General features: G+C 42.6%; 1 protein-coding gene across 1 annotated transcript in view; it reads left to right on the top strand.

The window, feature by feature from the left end:
• The window catches only part of Csmd1 (CUB and Sushi multiple domains 1), a 600,818-nt gene that overhangs the window by 563,128 nt on the left and 17,977 nt on the right, over positions 1 to 19,713 (top strand). The window contains exons 50-59 of the mRNA XM_036209300.1: positions 1,577 to 1,765; positions 4,287 to 4,460; positions 5,400 to 5,582; positions 8,935 to 9,111; positions 9,662 to 9,841; positions 12,428 to 12,601; positions 13,226 to 13,399; positions 14,543 to 14,616; positions 17,420 to 17,531; positions 19,218 to 19,397. Coding sequence (XP_036065193.1) covers positions 1,577 to 1,765; positions 4,287 to 4,460; positions 5,400 to 5,582; positions 8,935 to 9,111; positions 9,662 to 9,841; positions 12,428 to 12,601; positions 13,226 to 13,399; positions 14,543 to 14,616; positions 17,420 to 17,531; positions 19,218 to 19,397 — 1,617 coding nt within the window. The remainder of the gene's footprint in view (positions 1 to 1,576; positions 1,766 to 4,286; positions 4,461 to 5,399; positions 5,583 to 8,934; positions 9,112 to 9,661; positions 9,842 to 12,427; positions 12,602 to 13,225; positions 13,400 to 14,542; positions 14,617 to 17,419; positions 17,532 to 19,217; positions 19,398 to 19,713) is intronic.

Here is a 19,713-nt window from a genome sequence, read left to right as displayed (position 1 = left end):
AGAATTCAGTGCACAGCTCTTTTCTGAGCCAGAAATAATCTAAAGAGGGTGCTCCACGACAGCTGTCCCATTCACTGGCATGGTAGGGGAAGTACGAGGTAATCAGGCCATTTGCTATTCTGCACCTGAGAATGCCTGCTGCTAATTTCTCCCAAGATGCCCATGGGCCTTTGGGCTAATGGAAGCCATTCAGCATAACCAGAGCGTGTCCTGTACTGCTGAGAATGCCTTCCTCTCTCCTCCTGAGGCAAGAGGAGTCCCATCAGAGGTGGCCTAATCTACATTTCCATGAGGTGTTGATGGAAGAACTGCCATTTTCAGCTGCATAGATGGTGTATTGACAGCAGTATTCCCTTAGGGGCACACATAAATATGTATAGGTGGGTGTGGCTAAATAAAGTTTGTTCCAGATCTCAAACACTATCCTTGAATAAACCTAATCAAACCAGTGCCAGCCAGTTCCATTTCACCATTTTTTTAGAACGTAAAAACTTAATGAAGAAAATTGATCTAGAATTTATATTGAAGAATCATAATTTTAGGAAATAGTAGATTGGCCCCATAACTTCAGAACTATGGTAGTAGTCAATCTGATGCTTGACATGTCTATAACAAAGAATAAATACAATACAATCTACAGGGTGGGTGTTCACGAGGGTCCATGGAATCAAGAGACAGAGGCACCTCAAGGCAGACATTCTAGTCTTTCCTGGTTACAGGGGGACTGAGCCTCTCAGACAGAGACACCCTCCCTCAGCCAAGGGCCTTTTTTATTGTTCTCCAATTTACACTTGTAGCAAGTAGATTTCCATATCCCCAAAACATCTTAACTAAGCTTCCAAAGGGACAAGCCAAATGCAAATTCTCAATTAAGGAATATCACAGTGTGCTGGATTTTTCCCAACTGAGTTGTGCATAGGCTTTGTACCTTTTAGAAACTCTCAGACAAGATTCACATAGAGGGTAAAAAGAGAAACAAAAGGTGGATTAAGGCTAGGTATTAATACTCTGGAGTCAAACCAAGTATAGCTCTGTGGGAATTCTCTCCACAGCAGAGGAATCAAGAATTCATGCGTAAGTTCCCAGATCAACTTCTCCCTTCATAAACTATCTAAATTGATTTAAAATTTATACTTTTATACTTTGGCATAGGATTTGTCTGTTTGTTTGTTTCCTATTGTAATTTATGCATTTATTTTTTAATTCATTGTGTACTCATTGTACAAGATACTGTTTACATAAGGACATTCTCACATACCTATATATTATATGTTGAGCATATTTCCCCGTGCTCTGTATCTCTTCTTTTTTAGCCCCACCCTCTGTTCCCCTTTGTTATCTGAACAATTTCACACATATTTTCCTGTCCTATATACATATATGATTTTATATATCCATATGAAATATGGGGACCACAAATGAGAGAAGATAATGTTTGTCTTTTAGAGACTTATTTGATTTGTCCAGTATGACAATCTACCATTGCCTTCTTTCTCTTGCAAAGGATGTAGCTTTATTCTTGTTTTCAGCTGGGGGGGGGGAAGCTTTATCTCTAATGAAATGTTTCATTTCCTAGTGGTAAACTGTTCGGATCCTGGATTTGTGGAAAATGCAGTGCGCCATGGGCAACAGAACTTTCCTGAGAGTTTCGAATATGGGATGAGTGTGATGTATCACTGCAAGAAGGGGTTCTACCTGCTGGGGTCTTCTGCCCTGAGCTGTATGGCAAATGGCTTGTGGGATCGCTCCTTACCCAAGTGTCTAGGTAAGCGAGGCTTCTCCCAGGCTTCCTGGCCACAGAGCCAAAGGAAATGGCAGCAATAGACATGCATTTCTACATAGTCATGTAAACACAAAATTTTAGCTCCTTCTCCCTCTCCTATCACTGTTTGTGCCGGTCCTTATCATGGGTCAGACAGAAATCACCAAATATGACTTACATGAGTGTAAGATGGGAGAAACGGACCTCTCACCTCTGCCTCTGTATGACCACCTCTGCCTGCTTTAGTCTGTGAGACGGGCTTACTCTTTACTTTCCATCATATCCGTGTCTCCCCATCTCCCCCACCCCAGCCTCACTCTCTGAAGTTCCAGATTTGAAACATCAGCCAAGGGCTCTGAGGTAGGCTTCTGACCTGCTCACCCAGCATCCATGACTGAGAGGGAGATGTTGCCGCAGAGAATGGATCTGGCTCCCACAGCCCTTCCAGTGCAGCCAGCTGTGACCCCAGCTGGCAGACAGCCTCAGACAAACCTCATATGAGCCAGCAGAAAGGACAGCTCTGGGAAGGGTAGAGGTGCTCTTCGGCACAGATAAAGATGCAAATGGCCCCCAAGGTCCCAAAGAATCTGTTCTTCTCCGTTTAGAAGAAGATGAATGTATCTGTCTATGCGTGCCCCATACTGTGGTGTTTTCCCCTTGAAAACAAAACAATCCTGCAGCACAGAAAGATCATCTTCCAAATTTAATCTGTGCATTTAGAAAACATCGCTGTCTGGGCTTCTCAAGTCAGGCAGAAGCAAAGCAGTCCTTAAAATCAAAATGCCACCTTCACAGTAATGCCCAGAAAATAGGTGGCACCTTGGCAGGAGATTCCTCGCTACAAAGGGCCCTCTATCCCTTTGGGCTGCAGGGCTTTGCGGGTGGGTGGGTAGGTAGGGGAGAATTGCACCCACCCCCACTTCAGGGGCATTAGCCTCCCAGCCCTGCACAGAAACAGCTTTCAGTTCTAAATTTGACACTATGGTTTCTTTCCACAGAGAAAGTGAACGATAGCTTCCAGGAGTGTTGAGTGCTCAGTGACTGTAGACAGGGCTGGCTCCTCTATGAATGGGCCACAGTCTCTCGCCTTGGGCATTCTGCAGTTCCAAGCTGGGGAATTTTCCAGGGAACTTGGTTGTCTCCGTTCCTTCCCTTTTACATGGTCCTCTCCTACTCCTGGGAAATTCCCACCAGCCTTTGTACTGATTGATGCTCATTTAGTGCTCCACCTGCAGGCCCTGGGACTTAACCAATTCCCTGTCCCTTGACCGTCTGGTCCCCATCCCTCCTTGTCCTGCTTATCCTTAACAAGGAGAGCATGGGAAGGAGCATCTCAGAGGACAGCTTCACATGCTCCAGAGAGGTTCCGCCTTGTCTCCTTGCTGCTGTTGCTTTGTTTCTTGGATTGTTTTCCTTTGTTCTCTTATTTTAGCCAGAATTGGTCATTTACCCAACACTTCAGTGTTTGGGATCTAATTGGCTTCCTTTTAGCTCTTTTCTTTTAGGACTCTGGATGAAACTTGGGTCTGCACTGAATGAATGCTAATGCTAGGTGGATAATGAGGGCTAGTGTGACCCAGGGGAGGGTGACCCAGGGGAGGGCTCTGCGGTCCAGCTCCAGCCCCTCCTCTCTGGTCCATATCACTTCTGTGTTGCTAGTAATCAAAAGGGAGTTAGTCTTCGATGCTGAATCCATGCCTTTGAATAAGTACCTGGAGGCTTCCACCTAGCTAGTCATTTGCATGAAGCATTGCAGTTTATCTGTCCCTAGCTGTATTTGTAATTCATGAGCAAGTGGAGAGTGGGTTTTCAGTACTCAGTACTCTATTCATCTGAATCCTAGAACTTGTCTTTGTTTGTTTGTTTGTTTGTTTTTTTGGAACTTGTCTTTTTGAAGGATGTTGACAATAGATTATGGACTCAGTTTGGTATAATTTTAAGGATATGAATGAAAATGCTGAGATAATTTTTTAGACTATGCTGAAGGGGAGTCAATTTTTCATTTGTTATTTTTACTTACACATTTTGGATCACAGCCCACTAAAAGTATGCTCACTAGACTTGTTTTCCTAGACAGATGAGCTTAATTAGGTAAATTTAATACAATCTTGTCTCTGAGCAAACTGTATGATTATCATGTTAACTGACGAAGTAATGGAAATCATTCTGATGGAATTGTATGGCTTTTCACTTGAAAAAAAATCCCCATTCTGCTCACACAGAATAAGAGCCAGGCAAATAAAGTCAGGGAGATGTTTTTCTCCTTGAAGGCTGACATGGAAATTCCAACTTTAAGCAAAGCTCTCTTAGTTAAAAAAAAAAAAATTACATCACCATTACTTTTCCTTTTTTTCAATAACTAGATATGTAAATACCATCTGGAAAAAGGCATTTCTTATCTGTAGAGGACACAGTTAAGTCCTGTTCCTTAATGGGTAATGTGTGTATGTGTTGGGGGGGTGGTCTGAATGGGAGCCTTACTATGCAAAATATATATCTTCATGTTTTCTAATCTTATCTTCAGCTATATCATGTGGGCATCCTGGGGTCCCTGCTAATGCTGTCCTAACTGGAGAATTGTTTACATATGGAGCCACTGTTCAGTACTCTTGCAAAGGGGGCCAGATCCTCACAGGCAATAGCACAAGAGTCTGCCAAGAAGACAGTCACTGGAGTGGAACCCTTCCCCACTGCTCAGGTGAGGAGCCCTACATTCAGAATATTGGACAGCCATGTGCATGCTTGTAATGATGCAAAATATGCCACTAATCTAGATGATTGCCATCATCTCTGGTCCCCACCATAGGGAGCATTGACATCTTCACCACAGCCTTTGGTCCATACCCCATAGATCAGCATCATCTTAACTATCTATCATCACTGGTCCCCATGACATAGACCACCACCATCCCCATCATCAGCACCATCCATTTATTGCAGGCCACATTATGTAAGTCATGATCGGCATCATCCTCACCAGTATAAATGGTCCCCACCACATAGATCACTATGATTTCAACCTCATCTCATCACTAAGCCACATCACATAGGTCTGTATCATCTGCTTCAGCATCTCTGTCATTACCCCTGATTCTTACCACTCAATTGGTAGTAGCATCTGCCCTGTCCTCACAGACTCATCTCTACATTTCCTTCTGCAGGGGTTTCCGATTGCTCTGCTGGAGCTCTTGCTTACCTTGGTTGAATTTTTATAGGCTTCCACTTTATTTTCCTATACTTCACCTCTAGTGTCAGTAGTCACTGTCACCAATTGTCCTAATTTCTCTATGGGTGATCTTTAAGTAAGATATGACACTTATTAACGTGGGATGAAGCTCTGAAGAGTAGAAACCTTGAGGTTCCTGTGTAGCTGGTAGACCTAAGCCCCCATTTCTGACTTGCTGCCCACACTACCTGCCCTGGGATGCTTCTATGATCACATCTCAGTATTTCACTTCTTCTCAAAGAATCACATTTTCTCATTAACCACACTTTTTATTTTGATGAAGATAATATTTCTTCCCAGATCCCACAGTACTGTGAAAGCATAGACTGTCTTAAAGGCATATTAAGAAGTTTTACATGAAACAACTTGATTTAAACAAACCATGCATTCTCTGGGTTTTGTTCTCCCCAGGAAATAGTCCTGGATTTTGTGGCGACCCAGGGACCCCTGCACATGGGTCTCGTCTTGGGGATGAGTTTAAGACAAAGAGTCTCCTGCGCTTCTCCTGTGAGATGGGCCACCAGCTGCGGGGCTCTGCAGAGCGTACATGCCTGGTGAATGGGTCCTGGTCAGGGGTACAGCCTGTGTGCGAGGGTAAGTAAAGTCCTCCCAACCAATGGCTCTTCAAACCACTGACTCATCCCTAAGTGACTGGGACCACCTGGAGGGATCGCTAGAGGATTTTATCACTTGAATCCTTCTCCCAAAAGTTTTAAGAGCATCAGTCCAGGTTATGAGTGAGCCCTAAAGATGTCCTGACTGTCCAAAGGACCTATCACACTAGCTCTTAACCTTTGAATGTTTATCACACAAAAGTAGGTTTCTAATCTTATGGTAGCCTATGATTGATGCCTTGTTGTATGGATCCTTGAGGTGAGTGGAGGCTGAGAGGCAATGAGGAGAAGCAGCTCAATCAGAAGACATAATCTCTATGGGCAGGAGTATCTCAGTTCCGACAGGTTCCCTCCTGTTGGTGCCTCCATTCACAACAGCTGCAAACCATCTAAGAGTATAATCTGTGTGGCATTCCAGAATGAGTATATCTGATCTCCATAGGAGGTAAGGATGGTCCAACTCTCAGCGGTGGCCATCATGAGTCCTTTATAGTACCAGGCTAGGTGATTGTAAAGTCTGCCTTAGGCAAAGATGAACCAAGATGTGTTTGATAATGATTTGCTCAAAGTTCATAAAATAGCATCAGAATGTAGGCAGAGATGCCATTAACTAACAGATACCCACGTAAGCCAACTTCTCAAGTTTTGGGTCTCAAAAAGATTATGCTGATATATGATATATGGATAAATTTTTTTTCTATGCAATTTGAAATGCTTGAAAAAGCTCTTACAGTGTCAACCACTGGGGACTGGATCTCTAGAAGTGTTAAGCAAGGCTTCAAGCACAGGTTCCCTAGTCGGGATTATTTCCATCCTGATGTGATTGCCTCTTCTTAATCTACTAAAAACTTTACAGCCCCAGGAGAAACTGGAATGAATTGTAAAAGGAACTTACAAGTCATGAAAACCAAAACAAGAAAAGCTTTTAAAACATTCACAAAGATCAAATGATTTATATAGCTATGATATTTTAATAGTACATGCCTGTAGATTTTGTTGACATTATGTTGGCTTTGGTTAGTAATCTATCTTTTGAATACAGGCTTATTAACAAATGCTTCCAAGGCCCTCATTCTGGAAGTTGATTCACTATAATGATGTCATTTTATTTCAGTTGCATTGGACAATTCTTTATTGATTCCTCATAATTTTGATAAACCCTAAATTCAACTAAAGGCATAAAAGTGTGGTATTGATGGGAGATAACCTGAGCTACAACCTTGTCATTGCCACTAATAGCCAGGTCATGTGACATTCCACACATTACAGTGATGGGGTGTGCTTTAACAAGCCTTTTACAGTTAATTATATTACAGGTAGAGTTTGAAGCCATTGTCTTTATAAATTAACTCAGAAAAAAAAAAATCACAGATTTCAGTATAATGCTGCTGCCATCTGTCTCATGTACCATCCTCAGTGGGCTCTATTGATCTTATTAATATCTTACTGTAAATTAAGTAAGATAAAATTGTGTCTTAGCAAAACAAAACACAGGAACAAAATATAAAGTAGAAGATGTATTTAAAAAAAACAAAACCTGAAAACATAGACTATGATTAATTTTTACCTTTTAATTTACAAATTATCTTTGTTTTTTGGTAACTACAAATAGAACCTATTGCTTTAAGTATCACATCCTCTTCTGTTGTGTGTCATCAAAGTCACTTCAAAAACACAAGCTGACACTGCCTTCTATCTGTATTTCCCTGGTATAACAGGCAATAAATGTGTTTTTTTACTGTGAAATAGAGAAATGTAATTATAAGTCTTACTTTATAGAATGCAATATTTGAAGAGAAATGTCTCAGTGTTCAGATAGCATCATCATGGTAGAAACTCACTAACATATATTTGCTTCTAAGATAAAGTGAATGATTCTCATCAATTAGTTGATTAATTTTGTCCTGCATAGGTGACTTAGGAAGCTCTACACATGGGTATTTTATCAAGTATTATCAGGTAGAAATGTCACTACCATTCTTTGTTGATTCTTAGGTTCTAGTTTGGACTACATGTGATCCCTTTCTTTGAGAGACTTTCTATCAGCAGCTACAATATTCTAACTGCTAAACAAATGTGTATTGAATGAGCAATTGCTCCAAATAGTCCAACACTGTTGTCTTTTCACTTTGAAATTTTAATTTGTATTTTAGGGAAACGGGTGAATTGGTAAACACTGTTCAACATAAATGTCAAACAGGATATTGTTGAAAGGTCTGCCTTAGGAAGAACTGTAGGTTCAGAATCACATTCATTGTAGAAGTGAATTATTATTGATTAGTTATGCCTGCCATGGACACAAGAAGAGAAACACTGATATTTGTGTTTTGTATTTGTTTTGCAAACAAGAATAAACTCAACTTAAGCTCATGTGCATATTCTACATGAAATAAGAATTGACTACTTTCTTCTGTATTTTAAGAGAAATGCATCTTTCTTTGTTCTCAGAACTAGGTTTAAAAGTGGAACAACTAAATATACAAGAATGTTTTCAAATACTCAGAGAATGTCATGCTGTAGTCTTCCTGTTTATTATCCAGTAATGGTCTCATGACCTGTTGTCTTCTCCTACACATCATTGTGACAGGGCTGATGTGAAAATACAACAGTTATTCTGATAATGGTCTCAAATACAAATGACAAAATATTCAACATTGAGGCCATCATTGTGATCTGTCCCCAGTAGAAGGGGGTATTTCCTCTTCTTGGTGGCTAAGGTGCACACAGTGAATAAGAGTCCTGCCCTGTTGCACTGAGCACCATTAGCTGAGATCTCTGGGACTGTAGGGAACATTAAGATACTTTTGAGAACAATGTAAAGTGAAACCATGTGACAACTAATTATATAGCTGTGGGTATATTTGATAATATGAGGGAGACTCTGTTCTGATAGGTACAGTTACTTGCATTCCTGAGGTATTCTCTACTCCCCAAGTGAACTCTGCTGGAGATAGAACATATGGCCTTAATTTTCCAGATTTCAAACAAATAAAGAATGCTATAAAGGAAGATGTTTTTGAACTCTAATAACATATAATACATTTTAAAGTTCATGATAATTCTGCATTGCTGGAAAGTATGTTCAAGCTTAGATAAACAAAGCTTTGGATTTTCAATGTTTCAAATTCATGTTTTGATGAGGAAAGATGTAAAAATACAGGTTTTACTTTTGTGGCTAACAAATAAATCTGAGGGTCATGTAAGACAAAGGCTGAATTTATCCTATACAAATGTTCTAATACCATTAGAAACTCATGCTCATGGGTCTCCTTTGTCTTAAGCTTCGGTCTTGGCTTACTCCCTTCTGGGCCACTGTTTTTGCCTCCTGACAGCCGTGTCCTGTGGAAACCCAGGCACCCCCACCAATGGGATGATCCTGAGCAGTGATGGCATCCTTTTCTCCAGCTCAGTCATCTACGCCTGCTGGGAAGGCTACAAAACCTCGGGGCTCATGACTCGGCACTGCACAGCCAACGGGACATGGACAGGCACAGCACCTGACTGTACAAGTCAGTACCTGCTTGGGTGGAGCCAGGGGTCGGGGTCCAGGAAGCCCAACAGAGACAGTGGAATTTCCAAATCTACTGATCCTGTAAAATCACCATAAAAGATTACTATAAGTTTGGTGTGATGCTCTGTTTTCTTGGAAGCTTTAAGAGCCTACTTCTTTGATGTACACAGCTGGAGCTAATTAAAGGGTCAGTTAGGCTGTGCAGTGAAGGAGGAACCATAGAGAAAAGCAAGGCTTCTCTGGCTCCAGACAGCCTAGTTTCAAGAGAAATAAGATATATTCTTGTCTATAGCTCTGGGTGTGTCTTGATTAGGAACAGCAAGGGCTGGCAACCACACCACCACCTATCAGATAGAACAGCAGTTCACAATGCCAAACACAGCCCCTTGGCAGCAGGTGGGTGGAATCGGTGCTCTGGAGCCGGGCAGCTCTCTGGTTCCTGGCACCTCTCTGGTTCCCTGCTGTATCCTAGAAGAGTGCTCACACAGTTTGCTTCCTATTGTGATAATTTACATCTGTCTGGTTCTTTTCTGCTACCTGCCTCTTAGTCATCAGTTGTGGGGATCCTGGCACGCTGCCCAATGGCATCCAGTTCGGGACAGACTTCACTTTCAATAAGACTGTGAGCTATCAGTGCAACCCCGGCTACCTGATGGAACCCCCAGCATCACCGACCATCCGCTGCACCAAAGATGGCACATGGAATCAGAGCAGGCCCATCTGCAAAGGTGTGTGCCGTCATTTATTTGGCGCTATGGGTTTAGAAGTCTTTACAGGATTGTGCTGCATTCATTTTGTGCTTACAAAGCAGTTCCAGCAGCCAGGAGGAAGTCTCAGGAATTCTTCCCAACCTGTTTGTAAATATCCACTCACTTTATTTTCCTGACCAATTGGTGACAGTTTTCCTGATGGGGAAACTGGATCATGGAGGGCTACAGTGAATGGCTCAATATTAGAATTCCCTGAGTGGAAAAAGTGAGGTCTATGTGACTCATCCAACCTCTAGAACAATGATTCTCAACCTTCCTAATGCTGTGACTCTTTTCCACAGCTCCTCATGTTGTGGTGACCCCCAACCATAAAACTGTTTTCATTGCTACTTCATAACTGTAGTTTTGCTACTGTTTTGAATGTAATGGAGATATCTGTGTTTTCTGATGGTCTTAGGCAGCCCCTGTGAAAGGGTCATTCCACCCACAAAGGGGTCATAACCCACAGCTTGAAAACTACTGCTCTAAGGAGTATGTTTGGATATGGCAAATTTAGGCACTCTTGATAAATAAGCTGATGGTGGTCATGGTACATAGATGGTTGATGTGATGGTGAGTATAGTTTCAGGAATGTTGAGGAAGAAGCACACCCAGCTGGCCATCTGACAATGACAGATAGAGGGTTAGCACTGGAATGTTCTGGGGTCAGAGGAAAGACAGATATACCCTAGAAGGATCAGGAAGGCTTGTGGATTACATAGCCTGACACTCAGCAAATAGGCAGGTTCTGGCCAGATGAGGTAGGGTAGCTTGGTGCAGTCACAGGGAAGCTGTGGATGCAAGGGATCTTCATTCATGGTCAGGATGTCCCATAATCAGAAGATGAATCATCCCGGTATGTTCTCCTCTTACTGACTTGGAATGAGACAAGAGGGGAAAGAAAGGCTGGTGCTGGGAAGCCCCCCCACCCCCCCCCCCACCCCCTGCCGCAATCATCAGCTCTGAGAATTTCTCAAGAAGTATTTGCTGAGCAAATGACTAAATGGGCAGAGGGTTGAGTGTAACATGAATTGCCAAATGGTCTTATAAATAGAAAACCCAGAGCCAGATATTGGAGTGAAAGCTGAAAGATCAGAAGGCAGAGAAAGCCAGCCAGTGGTTCTTAACCCTACAAAATCCTGAGCCTAAAGAGATTGAATTCCTGCTTCTTCTCACCTTATATACCTTTCTCTGAGCTGCCATCTTACTTCCTGGGATTAAAGGCATGTGTGCTTCCCAAGCAAAGGCATGAGATCTCAAATGCTGGGATTAAAGGTGTATGCCACCATGCCTAGCTGGGTTCCCAGTATGGCCTTGAACTCACAGAGTCTCAAGAATGATAGGATTAATGGTGTGTGTCATTACTGTCTGGCCTCTATGTCTAATCTGGTGGCTGGCTCTGTCCTCTGATCCCCAGATCAGTTGTATTGGGGTGCACAATATATCACCACAGCTGAGTGTCAGAGCCAGGGCCCTCTTCTACCTGCTAGGTGCATGTGGTGGCTGCTGTGTGCCCTGCAGGTGCTTCCCCCATGAGCTGGCATGGGTGAGAACGAACACTTGCAAACATGTCCTCCCCTGCAGCCTTCTGCCCTCCACAGTGCCATTGACAGACTCTGAGTCTGAAAGTTTCTCATATTCAAAGTGGGTTCTCACATGTTTCTTGGGGAATTTTCCCATTTTATAATAATCTCTGGAGTGGGGATGATAGACAGACCCATGAGCCATCATCACAGAATGGCCCAGTGGTCTTGCTTTGTCTTTGCAGTATCCCAGAAAATGAATGTTGAACCCCCAAACTCAAATTAAACTCTGCAAGTGTCATTTCATAGGACTGTGTTCAGCCCTTTATGGATTAGCTCTTTCAAAGTCACTCAGGGTGTCTAGGGAGACGGTTCTCCTCAGGCTCCTGCACTCACATGCACATATGCACACAAAAATACATGTAATTAAAATTTTTAGAAAATAATTATTCATGAATGCATGAGTATCTTTGATAAATCATATGCTATCTTTAAATAAATACAATCGTGGATGTCGGGAGAAAGTCTTGCCAGCTGTAACATGTATTTGAAGGTTTCACTGATGGTGTGTGATCAAGCTCTCCTTAGGTTTGCTCCTAGTATCAGGAATGAAATGACCTAGGACTTTTTTCCCTTTGGCCATGTGTGTGACCAGCACAGAGGATCGAATACTGTTCCATCCTGCAGAGCCTTGCAGATGGACTTCATTGTTACTCTTACATATTTGGTCTGGACTAAAGAAGAAATAACTGGAGGAAAACCCTCGTGTTGTTAATGTTTTTGTAGACATTGTTTCTATTTTAAAAGGCATCAGTGATGCAGGGAGGGGGGTGGGCATGACAGGGGCCAGAGTCAGAGATGTAGTTGCGGGGGGACATGGCAGGTGCTATGGTGGTATGGTTTATGGCAAGCTCTTGGATGGGTGCTATGGCACAAGCTGTGGTCAGAGCTGTGATAAGAACCACCGTGAGAGATGTGGTGGGGAGAACAACAGCCCCAGTGGTGTGTCCATCAGTATTTGACTTGTTATTCTTGGCAACAGCTGTCCTATGCAATCAGCCTCCTCCAGTGCCAAACGGGAAGGTGGAGGGATCAGACTTCCACTGGGGTGCCAGCATAAGCTACAGCTGTGTGGACGGCTACCAGCTCTCCCACTCGGCCATCCTGTCCTGTGAAGGGCGTGGAGTTTGGAAAGGAGAAGTCCCTCAGTGCTTGCGTAAGTCCTAGGGTAGAGTGTGCCCTGTGACGGCAGACACTCAAGGGGGTACTTTCAGCAGCACAGTGTAGCTGTGGTCAGATTGTGTAAACTCAGACTTGAGCAGGTGTGGCCAAAGGCAGGTGTTATTATGGGTCTGGGGTGGTTCAGAGATTCACCAGTCTTACCATGAATAAATTGCAACAAAGAAAAGGCTTCTATTTAGACACTGGTGCCAAGTCTACATACCAGGGACTCAAGATTCCTAAATACAGCACCCAGCCCAGCTACCACAGTCAGGTGTTTATAAAGGCAAAGAGTACTGTTACAATTTGTTCTAGCAAGCAGGTCATTTCCTACAAAGCAGGCTTGTTTACAGAAGCAGGAGCAGCAAAAACATTTAATCCCTAACATCCCTTAATTGGAAGTCTGATTTTGCTTTATATGTCTCTTAAACACAGAGATTTTAAACTTTTAAAGATCAAGTTAGCCATCAACATAACACTAGCCAATCACAGCACCTTCTCCTTAGGAGTTTGCTGGTTTAGTGGCAGAATCTGAAGAATCTATAAGATCTAAGCAGGTTTAATAAGCTAGCCCAGTCTAGACATGCTGAGGACTGACATGGCCTGTTTATTTCCCCAGCTGTGTTCTGTGGTGATCCCGGCACTCCTGCAGAGGGGCGGCTCAGTGGGAAAAGCTTCACCTTTAAGTCTGAGGTTTTCATCCAATGCAAACCCCCATTCGTGTTAGTGGGTTCCTCCAGGAGAACCTGCCAGGCGGACGGAATGTGGAGTGGAGTCCAGCCCACCTGTATAGGTAATGCGCTGGCACAGCTGAAGGTGTGGGGGGCAACTGTGGAATGATGTTCCTACAAGGCTCAAGCTCATTTGCGGTTATGTCTTAGATAACGTCCTGTTCCAGGACCTGGTCAAATGTAGTCAGGACAGCTAAGGGAAGTTCAGCCTCCTTCAAACCATGTAAACTGAGTTGGAAACCTGATGGATTCTTCCCCACCTGAGCATCTCCATCTCCAACCAGCTCAGCTTACAGCTTTGTCAATAGGGAAGGGGTGTTCTGGATGAGACAATTATTACCATCTCCTAGCAACCGTCCCCATAGCAAAGAGGCTGTTCTTATTGTGAGTTAATATTGACCACCCACTTTCACTAAGATTCCTGGGCAAATTTACAATAATTAAGAGCTTTAGTCTCAGCAATTTTCTCAGCAATCAAATTGTTTATACCTAAAACTAAAGGTAGCATTACAAATAATTTCCATGAAACTCTTCATTCTAGCTTAAGGACTATTTCCTGTGATTTGGCTTGAATGTGGTTGCTCCACGGAAGACTGCTATGTATTAACAGGTCTTCCTTCCCCAGACTCTTCAGTAGATCTAGGAAAATGCTTTGAAGACCTTATCTATGTTATTCTGTATAAGCAGCTGGAGACAGCAGCAGTGCATCCATTTCTCTGTTTACATCCCACGCATTTGAAAATGGCCCTGATATTTTACCAGAAGCCTCCATTGAAATAGTGTATATTTCTCACTTTGAAAACTTAAGAAAAATTATCAAAAAAAAAAGAGTCTAATTTGGATGAGCGTCTGTGATAGTAAAATCTGTACAAACCAAAAAAGAAAAAATCAAAAACGACTGGAGAGACTTTAATTTTCAGGAACAAGTATCTGTCAGCAGAGAGACATACACCAGAGAGTGAGGAAGAATGGCTTATTCTCAAATAGATGCAAATATGCAGATTGGATGTGAGCATGCAGATCAGGTGTGAATATGCAAATCTACTTTAAAATTGATAAAGCATCAAAGATGTCCCAGGAGATGAAGGCAGCCACTTACTTTAACAATTCATATAAAATATCATAGGCATTTTGAAAACATTTCCTAATTTCAAAAGATCTTTCAATAAAAGGTGTTATAATTTATTTTTAATTGTGAATTGCAGATCCGGCACACACCGCTTGCCCAGACCCCGGCACTCCCCACTTTGGAATACAGAATAGCTCTAAAGGATATGAGGTACTTCATTTTCATTTTCTATGTTCTGGAGGCATGAGACCTAGCCAATAGCAATCATATGTGTACATTGCTATATTCCTTAACTTATTCATATTACATTTTTGCACAGAAAATTCTTTCAACCAGGATGTCTACACAGGAACCAGTTTCCCTATCTGTTAGCATTGTGCCAATGGCTGTATTAATTTTCACTGAGTAGCACATATGACTCTGTACTTTTGATTTAGTGACATAAACAACAATTACCAAGTCAGTGTGACTTGTTACTGATACATAAAAAACTCCACGTGACGACTAGATATAAATAGAAAATGGCACACATTTCCAGAAAGAAAAGCAAAACCAGAAGAAAAAAAAAATGTGTTCTAGCCCCACGCCAAGCTTTGCCATGATATCCATTCTCAATATGATCTTGTAAAGAACCTTGAATTGTTGGCACACGAGTATCACTTTGGAATGTTCTTTTGCCTTTAATACAATGTGTGTTATTGCTACCATTAATGGAGAAATACTTCAAATGGAAGATGATGAATTTGATATGGCAAGTACCACCCATCCTTAGTGTGACTCCCCCAGGTGACACCTGGCTGTCTGTGACATGACTCAGACACCCAAAGTTAGATGTGTTTGCTGTTTTCAAGTTAATAGCCCCACCAGTTTAGAATTAAAGTCTTTTCCCTCAGCCACTTCATCGCAGCTCTCAAGAGCACTGGAGGGTTTCTATTTTCACTGGTCCTATCCATCTTCTCTTGCCATTTTGTCACTTCTCTTTGGAGTACCACAGAGTAATTCTCACAGTAGATGGGTTAGCGCATTGTGGATGATGATCCATGTATGTCCTCAGGCTTCAGATAAATGCCTTCTGACAGGTCAATATTCGGTTCTAAATTTCTGGGCAAATGGATATTGTTCTCATGGGCTCACCTTGGAAAATGATTACTATTGGTGGTCACCACAGATTTCAGAATTTCTTAGCCTATGTGGGCACAGCCTGCAGTCACAGAGATGGCAAAGTCACCACAGTCCTTGTCTCCTCACAAGGAGCTGAGAAAGTTAGAGAAATAACTCACCCACTTCAAAGAGAATTAACCAAGGACAGCACCCAACAATGTGACTCACTATCATTTAAAAGACACAGGCATGACCTTTGAAAGTGAAGGCTAGAACTGGGAGATACAGCCTCCCCCAAGTCTACTTTCTTCTTCATTAGAACCTGATGTGTGTCTTCTTGAGCTGCACTGTGAAACACCACCTCCATGAAGGGACCCTCTTAAGTTCTGGAATGCTCCATTTGCACTATGCTAATTGCATAAATGGATGGAGAGGCTTGGTGCCTGTCTCATCCACTCTATCACATAGTCACAGTCTAGGTCAGGCACACTCACATCCCATGAATTGGCACATCTGGCTGAAACTGCTTTACCGAACAGGGTGCTGCAGTGGTTTCCTGTGCCAGGAAGTGGCAGGACTCTCTTCTTCTTCCTATCACTGCATCCTATCAGTGTGTCACCAAGAAGTCTGAGAGGTCATGTCTGATTGAAGTCAGCCCTGCCAGAAAGGGAGCAGGTTATTATTTCTCTCCATTTGGTACCAGTTCTTGATTAGAACCTTAGATACATTTGGTTTTCTTGGATTATAAATCCCCTTCTACTTTATCACATGATCAGAGCACACCACATCGCATCTCTCATTCAACATGCAAGCTGGGCTCTTGTGGTTTAATTATAGTTTCCCTAAAATCCCCCAGTGGGGGTGAGGGTGGAGTAAGGAATAAGGTTGGCTAGTGCTCTCAAGAAGACGAAGAACAGTTGGAAATCTCCAAGCTGGGTGAAGATGGGTTTTTGAATCTTTGGACTCTTGCTTGGTGCTAACAGAATGCTGTGGATGCATCACGCCCCAGCAGGGCTGCCCTCAACCATCAGCCCTCTCAAGGCAGCTGTTTCTTCTCTCCACCTCGCCTGTGTTTGTGTTTCAAGTGTGGGATCATACATCATGGCCACGGGTAATTGTCTAAAAGAAATCTGGCTTTCTAGAAATCTGCCCTGGTTAGGGTAGGAACAGGAGACAGACGACTGTGGAGGGAACTGTAGCTCTGACTGGCCAGTGACTCTGGCACAGACCAAGGCCTGTGAATGGCAAGGCTCCTGTGTGGAAAGAAAGCAGCAAAGAAACAGAGCCCAGGCAGAAGGGAAGTCTGCAGATGAAGCAGGACTCAGCAAACCCACATAGTTCACACATCTTGACACATTGTGTTGTGAGGGATCCCAGGAGAGCACAGCTGGTGGCCAGCCTCCAGAGCCCTAATAAAAGCAGTCCCCTGGTGCTGTCTGGGGTTTCAAATACAAGGAGCAGAGGGAAGGAAAATACACCAAAAGGCATAAATGAAAGAAGGAGACTTCTAAAATGCAAACATGTGTGTGCATTTGTTGTTTGAGCCAGGCTTACAACCTACAACCCAGGGTAACCTGAAACTCATGATGTAGTCCAGGCTGGCCTTGAACTTGCAATCTTCATGTCTTAGCCTCCTGTAACAGGCATTTGTCATGATGCTAAGCATACTCTGTTGACACAAATAAACAACCATGTTGGTTGTCCAATCCCGCTCCTGTTCTCTCTTCTTTAACATCATCCTCCACCCTCTTCCACTCTTCAGCTGCCATTACTCAGCAAGTAGTCTGTTTTGAGTGTGATGCTCTGCGATGCATATAGAGGTGGTGTGTTGATCCCTGTGGAGGTTCAGGACCACCTCCCCTGGTTCTGGGGTGCTGTCCTTCCTCTGCAGCCCTGTTGCTTTTTTCCTCAGGTTGGAAGCACCGTGTTCTTCAGATGTAGGAAGGGTTACCATATCCAAGGCTCGACCACACGAACTTGCCTTGCAAACCTCACATGGAGTGGGATACAGACAGAATGCATACGTAAGTCCAGGTTCTTCCCCCATAGCTGCAAGAACCATTGGCGAGTGTCTGCAAAGAAGTCACAGTTCCCAGGGAAACTGTGAAGAGCAATGGGTTTGTTTGTTTTTCATTCTCTAATTCTAAATGTGTGCATTTCTCAAAATGCACTTAAGGTTCCTAGACCAGTCAAACCAACCAGACTGAGGGCTTGATCGTAATGATGGTCTTCAACCCCAAGATTCAATGCATCAGGTGGATAGGAAGAGGCAGCAGGTGACAGGGAACTAGGTTCCCAGCTGATGTGAGGCAAATGCCAGAAACCCAGGACACAGAGTGACTTCAAACTCAGCACTGCCCTGAGCATGCAACCATCCTTCCAACTGTCTACACTCCATTTACTGTATCAAAGAATGAACCAGGCACTCAGTATATGCACTCAGCATGGAGTTGTAGCTAGAGACTCACTGGAAGTGTATAACAACTGATCATTGGAATAGTGATGGATGGATTGACATTTACTTTGTGATTCAATCATGAGAATGAGGAAGTGCTGTGGGAATGTGGACTGAATGATTCATGTCACCCACGGCTTATCTTAGGCAACCCCATACCTTGCTATGTTGAGCATAAAAGCATTAGCTGAATGCTGTGAAAAGTTATTGTTATGGCAGGTAAGGTATAATTTACTGTGTCTTCCCTTGTCAGAATGATCAGATATGCACTAATTTCAAAGCTGATATATCTATCTCACTTCTCAACCATGTGGAGAAGCTATGTATATACCTACACATGGCCATGCACTCACACACTCAAGTGTGTATATGTGCATTATGAAGGTGGCTATCATGCAGGAATAAAGATTGAAAACTTGCCAAAATACAAACTATTGATAATACTTAAAGCAACAAAATTCACAACTGTAAAATTAGAGGCTTATAAGTCCTCACTAAAGACATGTATGGTTTTTATAAAATGCATGGGTTTTATTTATGGTAGGACACTAGTATTTCAACTTTATTTGTTCCCAAATTATAATTTTAAAAGATATAAGAACTTATAATTGTGGCTTATATAACTTACAATTATGACTAAACTTCCAAAACATGTCAAAAATTAACACTTATTTAGATAAGCAATAAATATTTTTGATGATGCCTGCCAAGAATCCAAGCATATATCTGATTATGTTAGCTTATTGGGGTGGTTATTACAGATTTGTAAAGACTTACTTTCATTTTTATTTTGCACATCTATATGTTCTATGTGTATGCCAGTATACACAGAGGCTAGAAGACGGTCCACTGGGGCTGGAGTACTAGGAGGGTGTGAGCCCCCTGACATGGATGCTGGGAGCCATACTCAGGTCCTCTAGGAGAGTAAGAAGTGCTCCTAAACACAAAGCCATCTCTCCCACCCCACCCTAGGGATGTTTAACATAGCATTTCTTTTTGTATTATACCAGTGTATTCTGTTTTTATGAAAGCTGGGATCTCCTCTAAATTTACATACATAATTTTACAATTATATGTGCACATATATATGTTTGTGTTTGTATGTATGTGGTATATATTTCTCAAGTATATAATCCCTAATTCATAACCCTTTGTAGAATTTTCCTCTTTTAGTCCCCATGAATACATGTAATGTAGCAGTTTAGCAATGAACAGAGAGCCCCAGAGCTTTTTAACGGAGTAAATGCCTTTTCAGCCCATGCCTGCCGGCAGCCAGAAACCCCAGCCCATGCAGATGTGAGAGCCATCGATCTTCCAGCTTTCGGCTACACTTTAGTCTACACCTGCCATCCGGGATTTTTCCTTGCTGGTGGATCCGAACACAGGACATGTAAAGCAGATATGAAATGGACAGGGAAATCACCTGTTTGTAAAAGTAAGTCTTTGGTTGAGGTGTGAAAACATACTTCTGAAGAGCCAGAAAGAGTAGCCCCTGTGGTCAGGCTAGTGTGCAGGTCAAGGGATCCTCATGTGACATTGTGATGGAGCATCAATGCCCCATAGGCAATGCTCCACAGTGCCTGGGCTTTGTGGGCTTAGATGTGTGCAGAGAAAGTGTCCAACAGAAGGGCCAAGAGTAGATGGATGTTTATACTTCATTGTTAACTGAATTTTAAGCTGCAGAGGAAAGCTGTTTGGCTGAAAAAACGTGTTCTGCTCTGTGTTAAAAGAACAATATACGCTATGATGTT

The sequence above is a fragment of the Onychomys torridus genome, chromosome 17, assembly GCF_903995425.1.
Source record: "Onychomys torridus chromosome 17, mOncTor1.1, whole genome shotgun sequence".
NCBI classification, from domain to species: Eukaryota; Metazoa; Chordata; class Mammalia; order Rodentia; family Cricetidae; genus Onychomys; species Onychomys torridus.
Note: the sequence above shows the minus strand (reverse complement) of the source record. Positions and strands in the feature narration are given on the sequence as shown.